At 38.3% G+C, this 19,887-nt stretch overlaps 1 protein-coding gene across 9 annotated transcripts in view; it reads right to left on the bottom strand.

Moving 5' to 3' along the window:
- LOC131835831 (carotenoid-cleaving dioxygenase, mitochondrial) overlaps positions 1-19,887 on the bottom strand; it is a 108,598-nt gene that overhangs the window by 610 nt on the left and 88,101 nt on the right. For 8 of the 9 annotated variants that reach the window (XM_059180573.1, XM_059180609.1, XM_059180622.1 and 5 more), the window contains 9 exons: positions 17,750-17,961; positions 17,433-17,548; positions 16,062-16,164; positions 10,818-10,946; positions 9,642-9,802; positions 8,510-8,677; positions 3,348-3,485; positions 1,662-1,844; positions 868-978 (listed from right to left, as the gene is read on the bottom strand). In XM_059180573.1, coding sequence (XP_059036556.1) covers positions 868-978; positions 1,662-1,844; positions 3,348-3,485; positions 8,510-8,677; positions 9,642-9,802; positions 10,818-10,946; positions 16,062-16,164; positions 17,433-17,548; positions 17,750-17,961 — 1,321 coding nt within the window. The remainder of the gene's footprint in view (positions 1-867; positions 979-1,661; positions 1,845-3,347; positions 3,486-8,509; positions 8,678-9,641; positions 9,803-10,817; positions 10,947-16,061; positions 16,165-17,432; positions 17,549-17,749; positions 17,962-19,887) is intronic. The other variant, XM_059180565.1, reaches the window with a different exon arrangement.

Genomic DNA, 19,887 nt, shown 5'->3' with positions numbered 1-19,887 from the left:
TAAGTTGTTTATATTAGTTACCTTCCTAGAATCTCTTGGAGTTTAAGGATCCTTTCTGCCCCTTTTCAATCTCCTAAGAGATACAGAAATTTTTTCTTCCAAATTAGAAATGCTTCCATTTTGTGTTACTTTGGAGCTGTACAAAGGGCAGCATTACAAGGCAGACCGATATATGCCCTGGTGTAATTACAGGAGTGGCAAGTACATGGTATGGGGACAAAGTCCTCCTAAGCCCATGAGAGATATTAGTAATCGATCGTGGCACTTTTCTCATCAAACCCTTAAAAAGCCTCAGAATCCTACACCCCAGGCAGCCGCTAATAACTGGTACTCAACCAGCCACAAAGCTGGTACTCAACCTATTTGCCACAAGACTGCCTTCGACAAGAAGTTAAGACATCATGGGCTGAGACACCAGGGCTCACCATATAAGACTTTTGGTGCACTCAGATGAAACTGGCAGCACAGACGGTGGCATGAACATCAGACTAGACATCAGAAGACTGAGATTTAAACACAGGCTTTACCATTATGAGATCTGACACCAGCTCTCCCAACTTCTCTAAGTTACAAATTCCACATCCATAAAATGGTATCTAACAAAGCTGTTCTGATGAGTAAATAAGGTGACATGTGTGAAAGTCGTCTGTAAATGAATTTCTGTGCAAATGTATAGTATGAGGATGATTCTATAAATAGAACCTTAAATAATATGGCACAGATTATAATAAAAGAGTATGTACATATGAGGAGAGGAAGAAAAGGGAAAACGTGCTGCATTGGAATAAAAAATGACAGCATCACTGAATAAAATCCTCAGAAGTCTCCTTGCTACCTCTTTGACTAGTGATGCGGAAACACACCTACCCGGTCAGGGGTGATCACCACAGAGAGAATAACCCCACCATCTTCTTCACTGGCTCCTGGTGCGGGAACAAACACAGGTTCCGACGGGTAAAAGCCACCTTCTCTCCAAATCTAGAAGTCCCCCCAAAAAAGTATTTGATAGAAAGTTAATTATGAGCAAGAAGGTTCCTTGGCGTTTGTCACTTCTAGCATGAATATGGGTCAGTACAGCATTCTAACAGTTAGAGAATCAGGCTCACTGAACTGGGGGGTGAGGGGTGTTTTTGCAGCTGCAGACTCTATCACCACCAAACACAATTTGTGCGATTACAATTTCCCATAGGCCTGAAATATAAGTGTCCCAATAACCTGAACCCCATGATTTCTGTAAAAATAACACCAAGCAGAGACTTGTTTTTCTGGGCTTGTGATTCATTTAAGATTCCCAAGATCGCATATACCCCTTGCCTAGGTGATTCCATGGTTCTCAAACTTAATAAAAGTAAATGGCTGAGCTGCCTAAATATTAAAGAATCCCAAGAGCTACTTTAACAAAACAGAAACTAATTCAAAGTGCAGAACAGGTCTTTTAAAAATTCAGAGAGGAAGGGGCACCTGTGGGTCTCAGTCGGTTAAGCATCTACCTTTAGCTCAGGTAATGATCTCGGGGTCCTGGGTAGGGCTCTCTGCTCAGCAAGAGTCTGCTTCTCCCTCTCCCTCTCTCCCTCCCCAGCCCACTCAGGCTCTCTCAGTCTCTCTCAAATAAATATTTTTTTTTTTTAAAGAGTTCAGAAAGGGAAAAAGATTTTCATTACCATCAGTGTCTTATTCACCACATCAAGCTTGATCAGAGAATCCCCCACTAAATGCCGAAAGCCGCAGCCATAGAAGAAACGATACTTTTTGCCACTGAATTGGCCATAGTTGATCTGGGGAAATTCAACACCTCCTTCCTCCTCCAGATCCTCAGGATGTAGATTTTCATAAGAGCACCAAATCTAAAAGGGGTCCCAAAAAGATTTGAAGTAATTGCTTACTTTCTCACTTATTTTATGCAAGGTAGGTCAGTGAAGGTGCTGAGAGTTTGTGACAGGGCTTGGGAACTCAGACTCTAAGTCATTTTTTTCCCACTGTTCCTTTTTCCGTCATATGTATGAATGCATGAAAGATTATCAGGTTTTGGGGCACCTGAGTGGCTCAGTCAGTTAAGCATCTGACTCTTGATTTTGTCTCAGGTCATGATCTCAGGGTTGTGAGATTGAGCACTACGTCAGGCGCTGCAATGAGTGTGGAGCCTGCTTAAGATTCTCCCCAAGGGGAACCTCTTACACTGTTGGTGGAATGCAAATTGGTGCAACCACTCTAAGAAACAGTATGGCGGTTCCTCAAAAAGTTAAAAATAGAGCTTACACTATAACCCAGCAACTGTACTATTAGGTATTTATCCAAAGGATACAAACATAGTATGTACCCCTTCAAAGGGGTACATGCACTGCAATATTTATAGCAACAATATCCACAACAGCCAAACTATGGAAAGAGCCAAGATGTCCATCAACAGGTGAATGGGTGAAGAAGAATGTGGTAAATGTGTGTATGTGTGTGTGTGTGTGTGTGTGTGTATACAATGGAATATTACTTAGCCATCAAAAGAATGAAATCCTGCCATTACAATGATGCGGATGAAACTAGAGGGTATTAGGCTAAATGAAATAAGTCAGTCAGGGAAAGACAAATACTATATGATTTCACTCATACGTGGAATTTAAGAAACTAAACAGAGAGTCATAGGGGAAGGGAAGGAAAAATAAAATAAGATGAAATCAGAGAGGTAGAGCAGCCATATGAGTCTCTTAATTATAGGGAACAAACTGAAGGTTGCTGGTGGGGAGGTGAGTTGGGGGGATGGAGTAACTGGGTGATGGACATGAAGGGGGGCACATGATATAATGAGCACTGGGTGTTATATGCAATTGATAAATCCCTTATCTCTGAAACTAATATATGTTAACTTAAAAAAAAAAAAGAAAGAAAGAAAGATTTCTATCCCTCTGCACCCCCCGTTTGCCCACATGCACTCTCTTTCTCAAAAAAAAAAAAAAAAAAAAAGATCATCAGGTTTTGTGACTAGGCTGTCAGATGGCATACAAGGGGGAAGTGGACTTTTTATTCTACTAAAGCTGAAACACTGAGAGCTACACAGTAACATGTGTAGGGTAAGTGCAAATTACCTAAAAGGTGAAGATAATCAATACCAATCTCAAATACTTAGACATGCCACAACATTAGAAAACTGCACCTATCTGTTTGAAAAGATAAAAGGAAAGGTAAACACAGTGCTCCCTCCCACTGTGACTTTACCCCGTTCTTACCCTGCAGTTCTTGTGACCTTACCCTGCTCAGCTGAATGGTTTCAGATTTACTGGGCACCAAACATTGTGGAGAACAGCCAAGGAATAAAGTAACAATTCAAAGTCCATCTAATGTCTTTCAAAGTATACCTTTCCATCAGCTTGTTTCACAGCACTAGCTGAAGAATAGGACAATGGGCTGAGGTTCTCTCCTTCAGGGTCATTCAAACTGACATGTAAGGGCAAAACAAACCGCCGAGGGAAAGATCTGCCTACTGAATTATAGACCTGTTTAGGAGAGACAAAGAAATAGATGAGAAAATGTCATTCATGGGATAACAGCATGTCCCAATAATTTATACCCAGTCAACTTTATTGGCATTCCTAAGTAATCGCATAAGTGATAAACTTTCATTTATTCATTTTTCCACAAATATCTGTTGAGTACCTACGATAGGCAAAGCACCATTTTAGACTCTGGGAATGCAACAGTGAACAAAGTCTTTGGCTTCATGGAACTCACATTCTAGTGGAGAATGGATGATAATAAATAAAAATTAAAATACATATTATTGAATTAGTGTCAAATAAACAAATGATTACATAGCCCAAGGTCTGGTAGTAATAAGTACCGGTAAGAAACATACTGCAGGGTGACAGAGTGCTTCCCTCTTCACGTTTAGTCATAATATATCTCTGCATGGAAAAGCATCAACTTAGTAGGACTGAGTTGCTAAAATGTGGCACATTCTCAAGAAAGGTCTGTTTTCACGATTGGTCCTTGGCTGACACCTGAGAACTGAGCCCTTGGAATGTTCTGTCTCCCAAGAGTGGTTCTGCATGCCTGAGGTCTTGAGTTACACTGCACTAGTTTGTGCAGACAGTTTATAATAATAGTGTGATTTATAAGGAACACTGCTGGCCTGTGGGCGTATGGAGCTTTGCTAACTGAGGGTGTGTAGGGGCTTTGTGCCCATATGCTGATCCTCAGCAAAACCCTGGACAATCAGCTTCCCTGGCACGCAACATTTCACACAGGTTATCACAAGTAGTAGAGAAATCGGGCGTGTCCTGTGTGACTCCACTGGAAAGGACTTGGAAGGGCGTACTGGGCGGTTTTCTCTAGACTTCATCCCATGCACCTTTTCATTTGCTGATTTTTCTAAGCCTGTGAACCATCCTAGTGAATCATCAAACCAAAGGTGGCTCTGAGGACCCCCAACACAACCTCCCTGCAGAGGTCATGTTTAAGCTGGAGACTCTAACAAAATAAGTGGTTTTGTTTTTGTTTTTGTTTTTTTCCTGACAATGAGAATGCTTTACACATGTTTTCTTCTCTTGAAATACTGTAAGATGAGGGCAAACGGTGCCATTTCCCCTCACACACCTGGTCCATATCATCTCCATCTCACACAAGAGTATTTCTACGGAGTAAAGATTTAGTGCTATTTTTAAGCTTCACAAAGAGAGTTTTTAAAATTAATTTTAAATTTATTTAAACATTTTTTCCTTTTGTCGGGATGCCTGGGTGGCTCAGTTGGTTAATCAGCTGCCTTCGGCTCAGGTCATGATCCCAGCATCCTGGGATCGAGTCCCACATCTGGCTCCTTGCTCGGCGGGGAGCCTTCTTCTCCCTCTGTCTCTGCTGCCACTCCGCCTGCCTGTGCTCGCTCACTCTCTCTCTCTCTCTCTCTCTCTCCCTCTCTGGAAAATAAATAAATAAAATCTTTAAAAAAAATTTTTTTTCCCTTTTGTAAAACCACAGCTGAACAATAAGAGACTGCCAGTAATGGTGAATTAGGTAATGTGGATCAACTATCCCACTGAGAATAGCTAAAGAAGCTGAACAAATGTTTAGAACAGCTGTGCAAAGGCACTGGTAAGCTAAAAAGCCAGTGAAGATCATCAGTAGGACAGAGATTTGGAGGGAGAAGGAAACCCACAGGTAACCAAGATATGGGGGAAATTTGTTCCCTCAGGATATCAGCTGCTTCCAGGAAAAAGGCAGCTGAAAGGTTGAGAAAATGAAAGAATTTTTTTTAATTAAACTTTTTAATCTTCAGATCACTGCAGATTGGCATGAAATAATACAGAAAAATAAACAACTGATTAAAAAATGGGCAAGAAAAAAAAATGGGCAAGAAACTAGAAGAAACATTTCGCCAAAAATATACAAATGGCCAGTAGGTACATGAAAAGATGCTAAACATCATTAGTCCTTAGAGAAATACAAATCAAAACTACAACGAGGGCACCTGGGTGGCTCAGTTGGTTAAGCAACTGCCTTCGGCTCAGGTCATGATCCTGGAGGCCTGGGATGGAGTCCCGCATCAGGCTCCCTGCTTGGCAGGGAGTCTGCTTCTCCCACTGACCTTTCTCCACTCATGCTCTCTTTCTCTCTCAAATAAATAAATAAATAATCTTAAATAAATAGATAACAATGAGATACTACTTCACACTCACTATGGCGGCTATTGTCAAAAACAAAACAAAACAAAAACAGAAACAAAAATGACAAGTGCTGGTAAAACTGTGAAGAAACTGGACCCCTGTGCAAGGCTTAGCTGCTGTGGACAATAGTCTGCAGTTCCTCAAAACAGTTAGATAGAGAATTATCATAGGATCCAGCAACTCCACTTCAGGTATACAAAAAGAATTCGAATTGAATAGATATTTGTATGCCAACGTTCACAACAACACTATTCACAATAGTCAAAAGGTGAAAAACAACCCAAATATCGACTAACAGATGAATTGATAAAGAAAATGTAATACAGATATACAAGGAAATACTTAACTTTTAACAGGAATGAGATTCTGATACATATTACAACATGGATGACCCTCGAAAGGATTACACTAAATAAAATAAGCCAACACACAAAAAATAAATCTTGTCTGATTCCATTCATATTAGGTACCCAGAGTAGGCAAATGCATAGAAACAGAAAGTAGAATAGAGGTTCCCAAAAGTCTGGAGAGAGGAGGGAATAGGGACTTGTTATTTAATGGATAGAGTTTCTGTTAGGGATTATGAAAAAGTCTGGAAATAGACAGTGGGTACGGCTGCACAATACTGTTCATGTACAAATGCCACTGAACACCTAAAAATGGTTGAAATGGTAATTTTTATATTATGTATATTTTGTCACATAAAAAAGAAATAATGAGGAGCCTAGGTGGCTCAGTGGGTTAAAGCCTCTGCCTTCGGCTCAGGTCATGATCTCAGGGTCCTGGGATCAAGCCCCGCATCAGGCTCTCTGCTCAGCGGGGAGCCTGCTTCCCCCTCTCTGCCTGCCTCTCTGACTACTTGTGATCTCTGTCTGTCAAATAAATAAATAAATAAAATCTTAAAAAAGAAAAAAGGAGAAGAAGAAATAATGCAGACGGATCACATGTATCCTTCATCCAGATTCACCAATGATAATATCTTGCATAACTACAGTACAATATCACAACTGGAAAAATTACATTGATATAATCCACCAATTTTATTCAGATTTCACCAGTTCAACACACACGTGTGTGTGTGTGTGTGTGTATTTAGTTCCATGCAATTTTATCATGTAAATGCACGTGATCGCCACCATACTCAAGATACAAAATCACCACCAAGATCCTTCATGCTACCTATTTTTAAAGATAATTTTTAAAGATAACTCCCCCACCACTTGACCCCAGTGGGTAGAGATTTTGACACTTTTGGCGAACTAGAGGGACAAAAGGAGGAGTTCAATGACTGCCAAAAAGGAGAAGTCCTGATAAACCCCTAGTTCTTTGGGTCAGGACCCCTTAAGTCAGCACCTAAGAGTAAGAATAAACAAGGAATAGTCCATCTCTTTCAGGGACTATACCCCGCTTCACAATATTTCAATCCCTGTAACTACACTGAAGGCTATCTGGAACTGATCATGAACTCTAGCAATCTGCCAGAAGCAAGTAAAATTTTCTCTGGAAGAACATAATACCATCCTGGATCTCAAAATAGCTCTACAATTTTTCAAACACAATATTCTGTATGCAATAAAAATAAGCGAGCACATGAAAAGATGAGAGAGCATGATAAAAAAACAAAACAAAACAAGATAACAAACAACAGAAACAAAGCCACAAGGGATCCAGATAATAGAAGCTATCAGACTTTAAGTATTCTGAATATGTTGGAGGAAATCCTCTTAAACTGAGCATGTAGCAGAGAACTAGAAATTATAACAGAGAACTAAATTAAAATTCTAAAACTGAAAAATGCAAAGTGTTTAAGAACTTAATAGCAGGGTTTAATAGCAGAAAAGACAAAGCTGAAGAAAGAATGAACTGTAAGATAGATAAGAAAATATCCAAAACGAGATGCCTAGAGAGACACAAGGATGGTAAATACTAAACAGAACATAAGCAACAGATGGACAGAGTGAAAAGGAGTGACATATGTATACTGCAGTCCCAGGCAGAAGAGAAAGGATTTCCCAAATGTAATATTTGAAGAAATAATAGGTGACATTTTTAAAAACGAATGAAAGACATCAAACCATAGATTCAAGTATTCCTAAAAACACCCACATAAAATAAACAAAAAGAAAGCCATATTAAGAGATACCATAGGACTAACTACAGAAAATCAAAGAGAAGATTTTAAAATCAGAGGAGGAAAAATGATCAACTTCAAAGGAGCAAGGCTTAGACTGACTACTAATTTCTCAATAGAAATCAGAATATAATCAAATATCTTTAAGTGTCAAAAGAAAATAACTAACAACTTAAAATTCTTTATCCAATGAAAACATCCTTCAAGAAAGAAGGTAAAATAAAGACTTTTTTTTACGGGTAAAAATATAGATTTCATCAGCAGTGTATCTGAACTAAAGGAAATACTAAAAAAATATTATTCTGTCAGGAAAATGCTTCCACATGGAAGCTCACAAGACAGGGAAGAATTAAGAGCAATTGAAAGGTACAGAAGTGGGTAAATGGGTAGTATGGGGAACCATGATCACATAAAGCAATACTGCCTTGCAGGGTTTAATAGAGAGAAAAATAAAATATACAACAACAGTAGTGTATAAATTGGGAATATGGCTGAGGTACAGGGTCCAGAGTTCTTGGATTGTCTGCAATCCATTTCTTGGTTTTCTTTACTATACTTTTTATTTATTACGTATTAAGTAAGTACTTCAAATTATTTTTAAGTATTAAATAAGTAAACGATAAAGCTGTGTCTTCAATGCTTCAAAAACCATTCTCCTTATCTGCCAAAGAAGCAAGAGAAACAGCTAATTCCAAAGCCAACCAGAACCTGACAAATCAGAGATGTTTACCTGATCAAGCCCTGCCCCAGCTTTCCTAAGATTCTGTAGTTGGTAAGCTTCCAGACTTCTTCCATCATCTTGACAGCACAAATCAAGTACAACACAGCCCTGGTCCTCAAAGGCATTGATTTGATGAAAAGTAACAAAAGGTTTACTGTAGTACATTCCTGGAAGCAGCTGCAGGGAAAATACAAACAGTGAAAAAGATATATAGATAGATAGATAGATAGATCCATAGATATCTAGATAGATAGATAGATTGATTGATTGATTGATTTTAGGGGACAGATCCACAAAGTTTAAATTAAAAAGATTCCCTCCCCTTTAAATGACAGGCCTAGTAAGTGTAAAAAGTAGAATTTGGAATGTAGAAAGACATTTTGATTTAAGCATCCTTGTTTAGCTGTCACGTCGCATATTAAACAATGAACTGGGCTATCTGATACAAACCAATCAACGGTTACAACAAACTTAAAAGTCCTGATGAAGTATGGCCCAATGTTTTGAGGGATAAATAAATCCTAGAGCCTATCTTGTATGATTAAATAGAAAATACTGCTACTAATTAGCTTATGATGAACACTTTGAAAAAATGCACTCATTACCAAAAATAAGACTGTTGTAATGAAATTAGGGTACAATAAATTTAGGATATTATCTCTTTAAAAAGACTAAAAGAAGACAAATATAATAGAACTACTAACCAGAAGTATAGAAAGGCATTTAACCAACACGTCTTGGACTTTGGTAGGATTATCACATTTACATATCAAGAAGCCACAGAAGTAAGCAATTAAAGTAACAGTGCAAAAGTTACAGGACCTCTGCATGAACAACATTCTCCTTAGCAAATACTACGATATGGAAAAATCCATGCTAAAATGCAAAGGTTTCCTACAAGCCACTTTAGTTAAGGCAGAGAATTAAAAGTGTAAAACCATTTCTTACAACTTGCTAATATGCAGAACTCACTGTATTAACTAATAAGTGAGCTAGCCATACCTACTCTACGGAAGAAGGTAATATCCTTGATTAAGAGAGTCTTGCACAAGCAATGTCCAGGGAAGGTAAAAATCAACCACAGGAAAATGTGTCTTTATGTCCAATCATTTTCATGATGAATATACTCAAAATACTCCACCTGTCCAGTGTTCTTATCCACCACATGAAACCGTGTATTATACTGGGGTTCCCAGCTTATTCCATCTGAAAAGGCCATTCCCCGAATTCTAGAAGTGATCATTTTCCACAGATTCATCTTTAGAGGCTGTTCAATGAAGATTATATAGTTCCTTGTCATTCCTAAAAGGTTCCAGCAAATAATAAAATGTTATCTGGCAATTAAGAGTTCTCTGAAATGTGACAGTTACGGGGACTTATCTGATGTCTGGACATAGTACTGCTGATCTAAACAAAAGCCAGCCAGAAATAATCCTTCACTATTTCCCAGCTTTGCTTTACATATTTCCTGTTCCTACATAAAAAGGGGAACTATTTAGAACAGCTTGGGGTGAATGCCCTCAGCTTGCTTTTTATCTTTCCTGTTTTTCTTTTCAAATTATTTTGGAATAAAGTAAAGAAGCATAATATTAAAGCGTCATTTGCGATCGAAGTGTTTATTCTGTATTCCATTTGCTATTTATACTGAAGGTAAGGATTCAGGAGGAGACTGGCTATAAAAGTTTAGAATGTAGAAAATAAATATTCCAAGAAAGAGCTAAAGCAGTGGAACAGAATAAAAATTTCTCCCAAGAAATATAATCAAGACTTTTTCATGGATGATTATTACCTGTGGCTTAAAGTTACCTAAATTTTGAATTCTGTCAATTTTTTATGGTCAAATGATTTTTTTTAAATTAAGACTTTACCTTTTTTAGAGTAGTTTTAGTTTTGTAACAAAATTAAAGGGAAGGTACAGAGGCTTGTCATATACCCTCTGTCCCCAGACATGCAGAGCCTCCCTATTATCGACACCCCCAACAGAATGGTTGGTACATTTGTTACACCTGATGAACCCATAAGGACACATCAGAAACACTCAAAGTCCATAGTTTACATTATGGTTCACTCTTGACGTTGTCAATTTTTAAATAATTGCTGTATTAAAATAAATATGTCTTTTTAAGCAGTCATTTGCCCAAGATAAGAAGTATGCGACTAAACAGAATAAACTTAACTGGCATTAAAATGCAGCCTTGGTCTCATTATCATCATACTTTGAGAAGCCGTATAGACATAGTATTTGCCCAAAACAGTTCTTCTGCTACACCAACATTAAGGCAGATGCCACTGTAATTTACCTTATCTCTGGCCTTACCAAAGCTATGGTAGTAAGAAGGTTTCATCCTCTCTGTGGAGGCAATAGAGCATATCACCTGGGCTCCGTGGAGTGTCTCCCCAAGATCCACCTTCTCTGGAGGAACCCGAATAACATTATAGCAAGAACCTGGAAAACAGAGTCCTGTCTTGTTTTATACACATTCTAGAATAAAAGACAACCCTCGAGCTCATGGACTACACAAAAGCAGTTAAGAGATTTATACAACATATGCCTGATATCCATACTTCATAAAAGGTTATTTCAAACAAAGTCTTGGATTAAAAAAAATACTAATTTTATGAAAGTCACATCAGGGAATGTTTTAAAGCAATACACACAAAGTAATCAACCAACAGTTTATTGCATTTTTTTTCATGATTAGTAGCTATGTTTATTGCATTTTAATGCTCTCAAAAGGTTACCCTCTCACTCCCTGAAGATGAACTCATTCTCTACAGCAAAAGATTAGGTACCAGCCAGGAATCCTCAAATTTTACTTGTCCCCTCCCCACTCCCCCATCGCTACAATCACAGTCTCCATGTGCCCTTACACCCCCTTCTTCTCTCCAGTCCTCTGGATCCCTAGGGTCTCTCCAAGTCCTGTCTCGTGCTTTCTCATCAATGCATTCATGCAATCGTTCATCTTACTGCTTCATCAGCTCAGGCAACCACTCCTCAAGCAGCACTCCAAGTCTTCCCCACCCCAAAGGTATTTGGTGCCCCTCCTCTATGCCCTGATTATATCCTATACAGTTACAGTACTTATCTTACTGAACTATAGTTTTGTGCTTGTTTATCTCCTTTCTAGTACACTGGTTTTTCAAGGGCAGAAATGGATTCCTCTTTGCAACCTCAGTACTAAGCAAGGACTTAGCATTCAATAGGCACAGTACAAATAGCTATTGACAGGTTAATTAACAACATTTTTTAAAGTAAAGTCAATGAATAAACAAATACTGAGATCACCTCAAATTATATTTCTGGTATTAAAATTGCCAGTGCTGGTCCTGAAAAACTGGATCGATAGCCTACAGAATTTTGCAATCGCTGAGCTTCTTTTGAAACAAAATAACGATACAGTTCTCTACTCATTTGTTCAGCAACAACCTGAGTGCCAGCTACATTCCAGGCACTCTTATGAGTGTCCTAAGTTTATCTTCCAGACAGTTCTATACAGCAGTGTGCAAATATACAAAAGGCTCTTCTCTGATGAAGCCCAAATAAAGCATTCATAAGTAAAAATATAAAGTATGAGATGATGATAAGAACTACAAAGAAAAATAAAACAAGGAACTGGGATCAGGAGTAAGATGGAGGCCACTCTTTGCAATTTTCGATATGGTGATCTGAGAAGGCTTCACCAAGAAGGTGGCATTTGAGGAAGACCAGGAGGAGGTGAGAAAGAGAGCCTTGAGGACACCTAGAGAATCACATTCCAGGCAGAAAGAAGAGTAAATGCAAAGATTCTCAGCCAAGAGTAAGGCTGGAGTGTTCAAATAACAGTAGGGAGGCCAGTGTGGCCCTGTTATAGTAAACAAGGAGAAGAATCTAAGGAGACAAGGTGGATGGGTTAAAAGGATAACTAGCTGATATGCTGAGCGTGAGCTGACGCAGGACAGAAGCACGGAGACCAGTTAAGAAACTGTTGGGGTCGATTCCACATTAAAACATGTTAACCCCTTGGGGCCTGCCTGGGCCTACTTAGCCCTAGTGACTCCATTTTACGTCGGTAGACATTTTGTTGTTTAATAAATGCCTCAACAGTTATTGATATTAGTTCCAGGTAACTGTTACTAAAACACACACCTAAGACAAAACCATTTTGTTTATATCGGTTCCAGGTAATTATTACTAAAACACATACCTAAAACAAGGCCATTTTGTTGTTTAATAAACGCCTCAACAGTTACTAGTGTCAGTTCCAGATAACCGTTACCAAAACACACAGGTAGGAGACATCCAATCAGCCAAACCCACATACGTAGAGGTCTGCAATTGTGCTCTATAAAAACTAGCCTGTAACACCAAGGGGCGTCGCTCTCTTCGGAGGTGGCCCTGGCTGCCTAGAAGTCTAACTTCTAATGCTTGACATACAATAAGGCTTTGCGTAACTTTGTCTCAGTCTCGTTCCTTTGATAACGGACCCAACAAAGCTGTTACAACAATTCACATGAGAGAGGATGGTGGGCTCACACCAGAGTGCCAACAGCAGAGGTCATATGAAGTGGCTGGATTTTTTATTTATTTTGAAGGCACTGCTGCAATTGCTTTTTGACCAACTAGATATGGATGTGAGAGAGACAGGTGGGAAGGGTGATTCCAAAATTATCCTGAGCAACTGGAAGGATGAAGAATCAACTGAGATTGGGAATACTTTAAGCAGAAAAAAATCTAGGGAAGAAGTTCAGAAGTTTGGTTTTTAGATAAATTAATTTTGTAATGCCTATTAGACATCTTGTTTAAAACACCAAGTAAGCAACTGGATATAAAATACTGGAGAGGTGTGAGTCGGGGATATAGGTATGTTCTGAGCACTCATGATATATAAACAGTGATGAGCTATAAAAGTGATAAAAGACAAGCTCTACAGTTCAAGAGTATCAGAATACCATCTAACTGATTACATATATTTAATTAGTACTAAAAACTAGCTGGATTGATTAATGTTTAAAGGATTCTTGTTCATTTTTAAAAGTCCTTTAAAAATATATGGAAAGGCTAAAACAATTAAAAGCTTTTTACTTCTTAACCATAGAAATTACTGGCAAGCACTTTACTATGAGAATAACTACATTTCCTCCAAATACAACTTTTGAGTTCCAGTTCATGTACATTTGAGTTCCAGTTCAAAAACAGTTCATGTACATTTGAGTTCCAGTTCAAAAACTCCTCAATGGACTAAATCATCAAGTAAAAAGGAGGAGGAGGAGAGAGAAGAGGAAAGAAAATTCAGTTTCAGTTGAGGTTAGGAGATGGTAAAGAGAAGAGCTGCCCATCTCAGAAGCTGGATTAAGTGACAAGACTCAATTCACTAAATTTAACCACTCTTAGTTAATGAACTGTTCTAACTACAAGTTGTGAAGCCCTAAGCAAGGCAGACAGATACCCAGGAAACCTCCTCTGCAAAGGAAAGCCCAGAAAAATTACCTCCCCAATACCGTGAATCTAACTCTGGAAGACTCTTCAGGACTTTGTGTAATAGCAAATTGAGGCAAAGTAACAAGATAGCCTCTGATGACTGGGGGCAAGTTTTCTCAAAGATCCAGGAGTCACTTACACCAAAATCACCTGAGACCTTGCTCACAGGCGCCAAGATTAGGCATAAGGGGGTGGTTAAAATGCAGATTCTTGGCCCCAGTTCAGGTCTACTGAACCAAAATCTCTGAAGATAAAGCCCAGTAATCTATATTGCTAGAAGTGTTCCAGAACATTCTTAGCCACACTAAAGGCTAAGAACCACTGGTCTCATGACTACTTATTTTAGAATATGTAATTCAGAATGGTAAGTTTTTATCATATTATGAACTAGTTACAAAGTTATCTACTTGATTAATAGAGTCAATTTATTATGAAATATATTTTTTGTCAACCATATTAACAAGTAAATAGTTTTTAAAAAGATAGGTACACCTATTTAGGAGAATTCTATGCAGCTGGCTCGGCAAAATGTTTCTTGACACAAGAAATAATTAACTATAGTATCTTAATACGTTGCTAAGGGAAGAAAAAACAGACCAAAAAAGTATAGAGAGCAGACACAATTTTAAATAGGAATCTTTTTTTAATGATCAAAATAGATGGATGGACAAAAAAAACCTGCTGAGTCAGTTTACCCATTTGCTGAAACATTTTACCTAAAAGGGTGTTTGCTGTGTACTATAACAGCTTTAAAGGATAAAACCCTATCCTAGATCAGGTAAGAAAGATGAGAGAGAAACCTGAGTGACGAAGTTTCAGGGTACCTTGAGCCAGTAAAAAACAAACCTGCAGTATTCATTATAACATTCATCACATGTGTAAATACGAGAGGTAGAGACCAACAACCTGCAGAAAGCCAACACTCACTCACCAAAACTATAAATTAACCTACACAAAGTTAAACTCTACAGAGGTTTCACAGGTTATAGATGATAGATTGACAGCTAAGATAGATAAAAATATCTAACACCTACCCATTTCTCTTCTGTTTTTTCGAGATTTTATTTATTTATTTGAGAGAGAGAGAGAGCATGGGAGGGAAAAGGGTCAGAGGAGAAGAAGACTCCTCACTGAGCAGGGAGCTTGATGCAGGACTTGATCCTAAGACTCTGGGATCATGACCTCTGAGCCAAAGGCAGTTGCTCAGCCAACTGAGCACCCAGGCACCTGACCCATTTCTTTTCAAACAGAGAGACACGTACTCAGGTTACAGGAACATGAATTTGCATGCTCTGAGAGTCTAACGTACTCATTAATGAATAATTCCTAATATGGTCTATCAAAGTGACTTTGGGTGCGATTCATGCCCAAGACTCATCTTACACACTTAGAAGCTTGCCTAAGCAAGTATCCTAAAACTTCTCATGGTTTACAGCCATTGTCTATATAATGGGGGTGATAATAGTACCTTTCTCGGAGAGAAAGATATATGGAAAAATGCTTAACACCAACATACACTAGATATTCACACTCAATAAATGTTAGCTATCGTTATTAGCTATTAGAACTTTCTGGGGCAGATTGGTAGGCAACTGGAAAATATGTGGATGATGAGTAAAGTGATGTGATATAAACAGTTGGAAATGCAACCACACTATAACCTTAACCTACTCCATAGTGTGTTACTCTCATGATAAAAATAAATTCCTTCCCATGTAATAAACAATGTACCTTCCCCATATCTCTTTGCTGCAGCATTCTGTATTTTTTTGTACTTACAAAAAAATTCTTTTAAGAAATTCAAGTTTGAGAAATACATACTGGAAATCCCTACAATGCCTGTGAGATGAAAAGCACAATAGAACATACAAATGTAAGTCGTGCTGAAAAGGTCAAACAGCAAATCAGTTGCTAAGCTTATGTGCACAAGGACCACAGAACACAGTAAATCATAGACTTTAAGCTCAGTTATACCATTTTGGAGATTTCTTTCTGAACCTTTCAAACTAAGTTCCTATAGGCTCATAGATTTAACCATAATGAAACCCTGGGAAGATAGTTGACTTCTAATTATTTTTTAAAAGGCCTCTGTTCCAACTTTACCATGCAGCCCATATGAATTCCCCATGTTGTATGCTGTTCCATCTGGGTCATAATGAGGATGTGCAGTTGCTCCATTCACAGCAATAAATTTGCTCCAGTCTACCTGCAAATTTAAGACCATCAGGACTTTTAAATGTTACATAAGCAGATCTCTACTTAGACCCATAGGCAATAAGAATGTGCCAAATATTTTAAAAATGGAATAGGAAAACTATAATTTAATCCCTAATATCTCACCTCTAAGAAATCAAAATTATTTTTCCTATTAAAGAAACTAAGTAATAAACAAAAAAACTCCACCAACAACAACAAATGGACAAATAAGATTATCCAATATGAATTTTTTCATCAAGATCATAGGGAAGTACAAAAAACAAGAATTAGGGGCGCCTGCGTGGTTCAGTGGGTTAAAGCCTCTGCTTTCGGCTCAGGTCATGATCCCAGGCTCCTGGGATAGAGGGCCCCCCCACCCCCGCATAGAGCTCTCTGCTCAGCAGGGTGCCTGCCTCCCCTTCTTTGTCTGCCTCTCTGCCTACTTGTGATTTCTCTGTCAAATAAATAAATAAAATCTTTTTAAAAAATAAGAATTAACACAGACCTGTATCCCTGGGACTAATAATACATTATATGATTATAAAAAACTAAAATATATATATATAATGAAAAAAATTGAAGATCTCTATAAACCAGGAAAAAAAAAGAATTAAAATTAAAATTCTGGTCCAAATTTTATTTACCTTTTTTTTTTTTTTTAAGATTTTATTTATTTATTTGTCAGAGAGCAAGAGAGAGAGCACAAGCAGACAGAGTGGCAGGCAGAGGCAGAGAGAGAAGCAGGCTTCCACTGAGCAAGGAACTTGATTCGGGACTTGATCCCAGGACCCTGAGATCATGATCTGAGCCGAAAGCAACGGCTTAATCAACTGAGGCACCCAGGTGTCCCCAAAATTTCATTTACTTTTAATTAAAGTGCTAAGTGAATGCAGCATGGGTCTAGACAATCTCTAGTCCAACTCTACCTATAGCTAGGAAGAACATGAAATGGCCAGAGTAAATATGTACTATTCTATCTCTCCTTTACCATAGTCTTCAGATATTAGGATTAAGGAAGTAGTAGTCTAGAATTGTCTCTCTTTTTTAAAGAGTTTATTTATTTTTGAGGGGGAGGCAGAGAGAGAAAAAGAGAATCCTGAAGCAGACTCCCTACTGAGCACGAAGACAGACAGGGGGCAGGAAGAGCCAGCTGCTTAACTGCCTGAGCCACCCAGGCACCCCTTCAATTTCTTCTTCAGATATATACTACTCTAAAAAGCATTCTGAAGAAAAGACATTTTAGGGTCTATTTTATTCATTTTTTAGCCTTTATTTTACCTTTTCTGTTTTTTCCAGAGTTTCAATGTCCACTTTATTCATAAAGTTGGTCTCAGTGCTAACATAGTAGTCACCCTTGTACCGCACATAGTTGACACTGGTATTGTCAGTTATTGCTGAAACCAAACCCCAGAGTTAAACACCACAAGGCACTGTAGCACACAGAGCAAAAGCACAGTTTAAATATGCTCTCATACCAAAAATATATATATATATATATCTATTTCAATGTATGTATTTATATAGATTGAATCAAATCATAACTAAATAATCATCATTATCACCCACAAATTCTGGGTATGGTAAAGGCTGCTTACCAGGCAGCTCAAACTTTGACATGAAACGTTCAAAAACATTCTTGCACGGATCAGGGAGAGCCAGCGTGCCAAATTCTGAGATCACAATTCGGTCATGAACACTATTGGTCTTATATGTATCACTCTGCAGGAACTTGCTTCTGTAGGTCACCATGCCCTTCTCCATCTTGAACTGGTGAAGCAAAGCCATTCCATCAAACCAGTGATTGTACCTTCAAACAGGAGCAAAAGGAGAAAAACAAATATCAGTAAGAAAAACACAGGGAGGGGTGCCTGGGTGGCTCAGTGGGTTAAAGCCTCTGCCTTTGGCTCAGGTCAAGATCCCAGGGTCCTGGGATCGAGCCCCACACTGGGCTCTCTGCTCAGCAGGGAGCCTGCTTCCTCCTCTCTCTCTGCCTGCCTCTCTGCCTACTTGTGATCTCTCTCTGTCAAATAAATAAAATCTTTTAAAAAAAGAAAAAGAAAAACACAGGGAGGGGTGCCTGGGTGGCTCAGTGGGTTAAGTCTCTGCCCTCGGCCCAGGTCATGATCTCAGGATCCTGGGATGGAGTCCCACATCGGGCTTTCTACTCAGCGGGGAGCCTGCCTCCCTCTCTCTCTGCCTGCCTCTCTTCCTACTTGTGATCTCTCTCTCTGTCAAATAAATAAATAAAATCTTAAAAAAAAAAATTCACACTTAGAAGGTTAAAAAAAAACCTCCAAATTGGTGATATCTAAGATAATTCTGATTTTTACCCTATAGCCAAGAGAATAATGTGCAAGGATATGGAATATTTGATATTTTCTCAAAATGGGTCCTAAGCTTTTAGAAATAGTTATCTTCATATCTTATATTTTCCCTTTAAAATTCTTCAATCTATCAGAATTATGCTAAAGTAATCAAGATGACTGTCCTTACGGGATAATCATTTTCGTACATATGGTTACAGTAGAAATGATCTACTGAAATGCCAGAATATCAAAAAACTACAGGGAAAAGTTGGCGACTTTGCTTTTTAAAGGGTTACACATCATACAGTCTTTTCACTCATGTGCCTGACAGACTTCAGCACAGATAAGCAAGGCTAACAACACTGCATTAAGGCAATGGTCCTGAAAGCCGGGAATCAGAGATATTCATATACACCCGTGTTTATAGCACCATTATTTACAATAACCAAAAAATAAGCAATCCAGTGTCCATAAAAAAGGAAGGAAATTCTGTCACATGTTACAAGAGAAGAATTTTGAGGACATTTTTATAAATGAAATAATCCAGTCTCTCTCTCTCTCTCTCTCTCTCTCTCTCACACACACACACACACACACACACACACAAAGGTATAGTTTTGGTTTTGCAGGAAGAAAAAGTTCTAAAGATCTTTTTCACTATGTGAATAAACTTAACACTAATCTTTACCCCTAAAATGGCTAAGATGGAAAATTTGATGTTATATGGTTTTTTTAAAAGATTTTATTTATATATGGGGGGGGGGGCACAGCATGAGTGGTGTGAGGAGCAGAGGGAGAGAAAGAAGCAGGCTACGCTGAACACAGAGCCCAAAGCAGGGCTCGGTTCCAGGGCCCTGAGATCATGACCTGAACCAAAACCAGATGCTTAACTGACTGAAAAAAACTGTTATGTTTTTATCACAATAAAAAAAGTACAGGAAATAAAGTATATTTCAAAAATAAAAGACTTATTACCCAGTGATTTGAGATGCCATCTTTATTACTGACCTAATTTCCATTCATTCTTGGGTTTCTTCCATGGATTTCTATTCTATTTCACTTATTTACTCATGCACTGAATAATGTGTTAATCATTGATGCTTTATAGTATTCTTTTTAAGATTTATGTATTTATTTGAGAGAGAGAAAGAGAGAGAGCGTGAACAGGAGGGGCAGTGGGAGAGCGAGATCTCAAGCAGGCTCCGTGCTGGGCATGGAGCCCAATGCAAGACTTGATCTCATTACCCTGAGATCATGACCTAAGCTGAAATCAAGAGTCAGGTACGTACCTGATTGTGCCACCCAGGCACCTTATAGTATATTTTAATGTCTGGAAGGGCTATTTCCTTCAGGAAAAATCTTTTTTAGTGTTTTCTTGACCATTCTTGCGTATTTATTTTTCTATGTAAACTTTATATTGATTTGTC

Source organism: Mustela lutreola, chromosome 1 (genome assembly GCF_030435805.1).
Source record: "Mustela lutreola isolate mMusLut2 chromosome 1, mMusLut2.pri, whole genome shotgun sequence".
NCBI classification, from domain to species: Eukaryota; Metazoa; Chordata; class Mammalia; order Carnivora; family Mustelidae; genus Mustela; species Mustela lutreola.
Note: the sequence above shows the minus strand (reverse complement) of the source record. Positions and strands in the feature narration are given on the sequence as shown.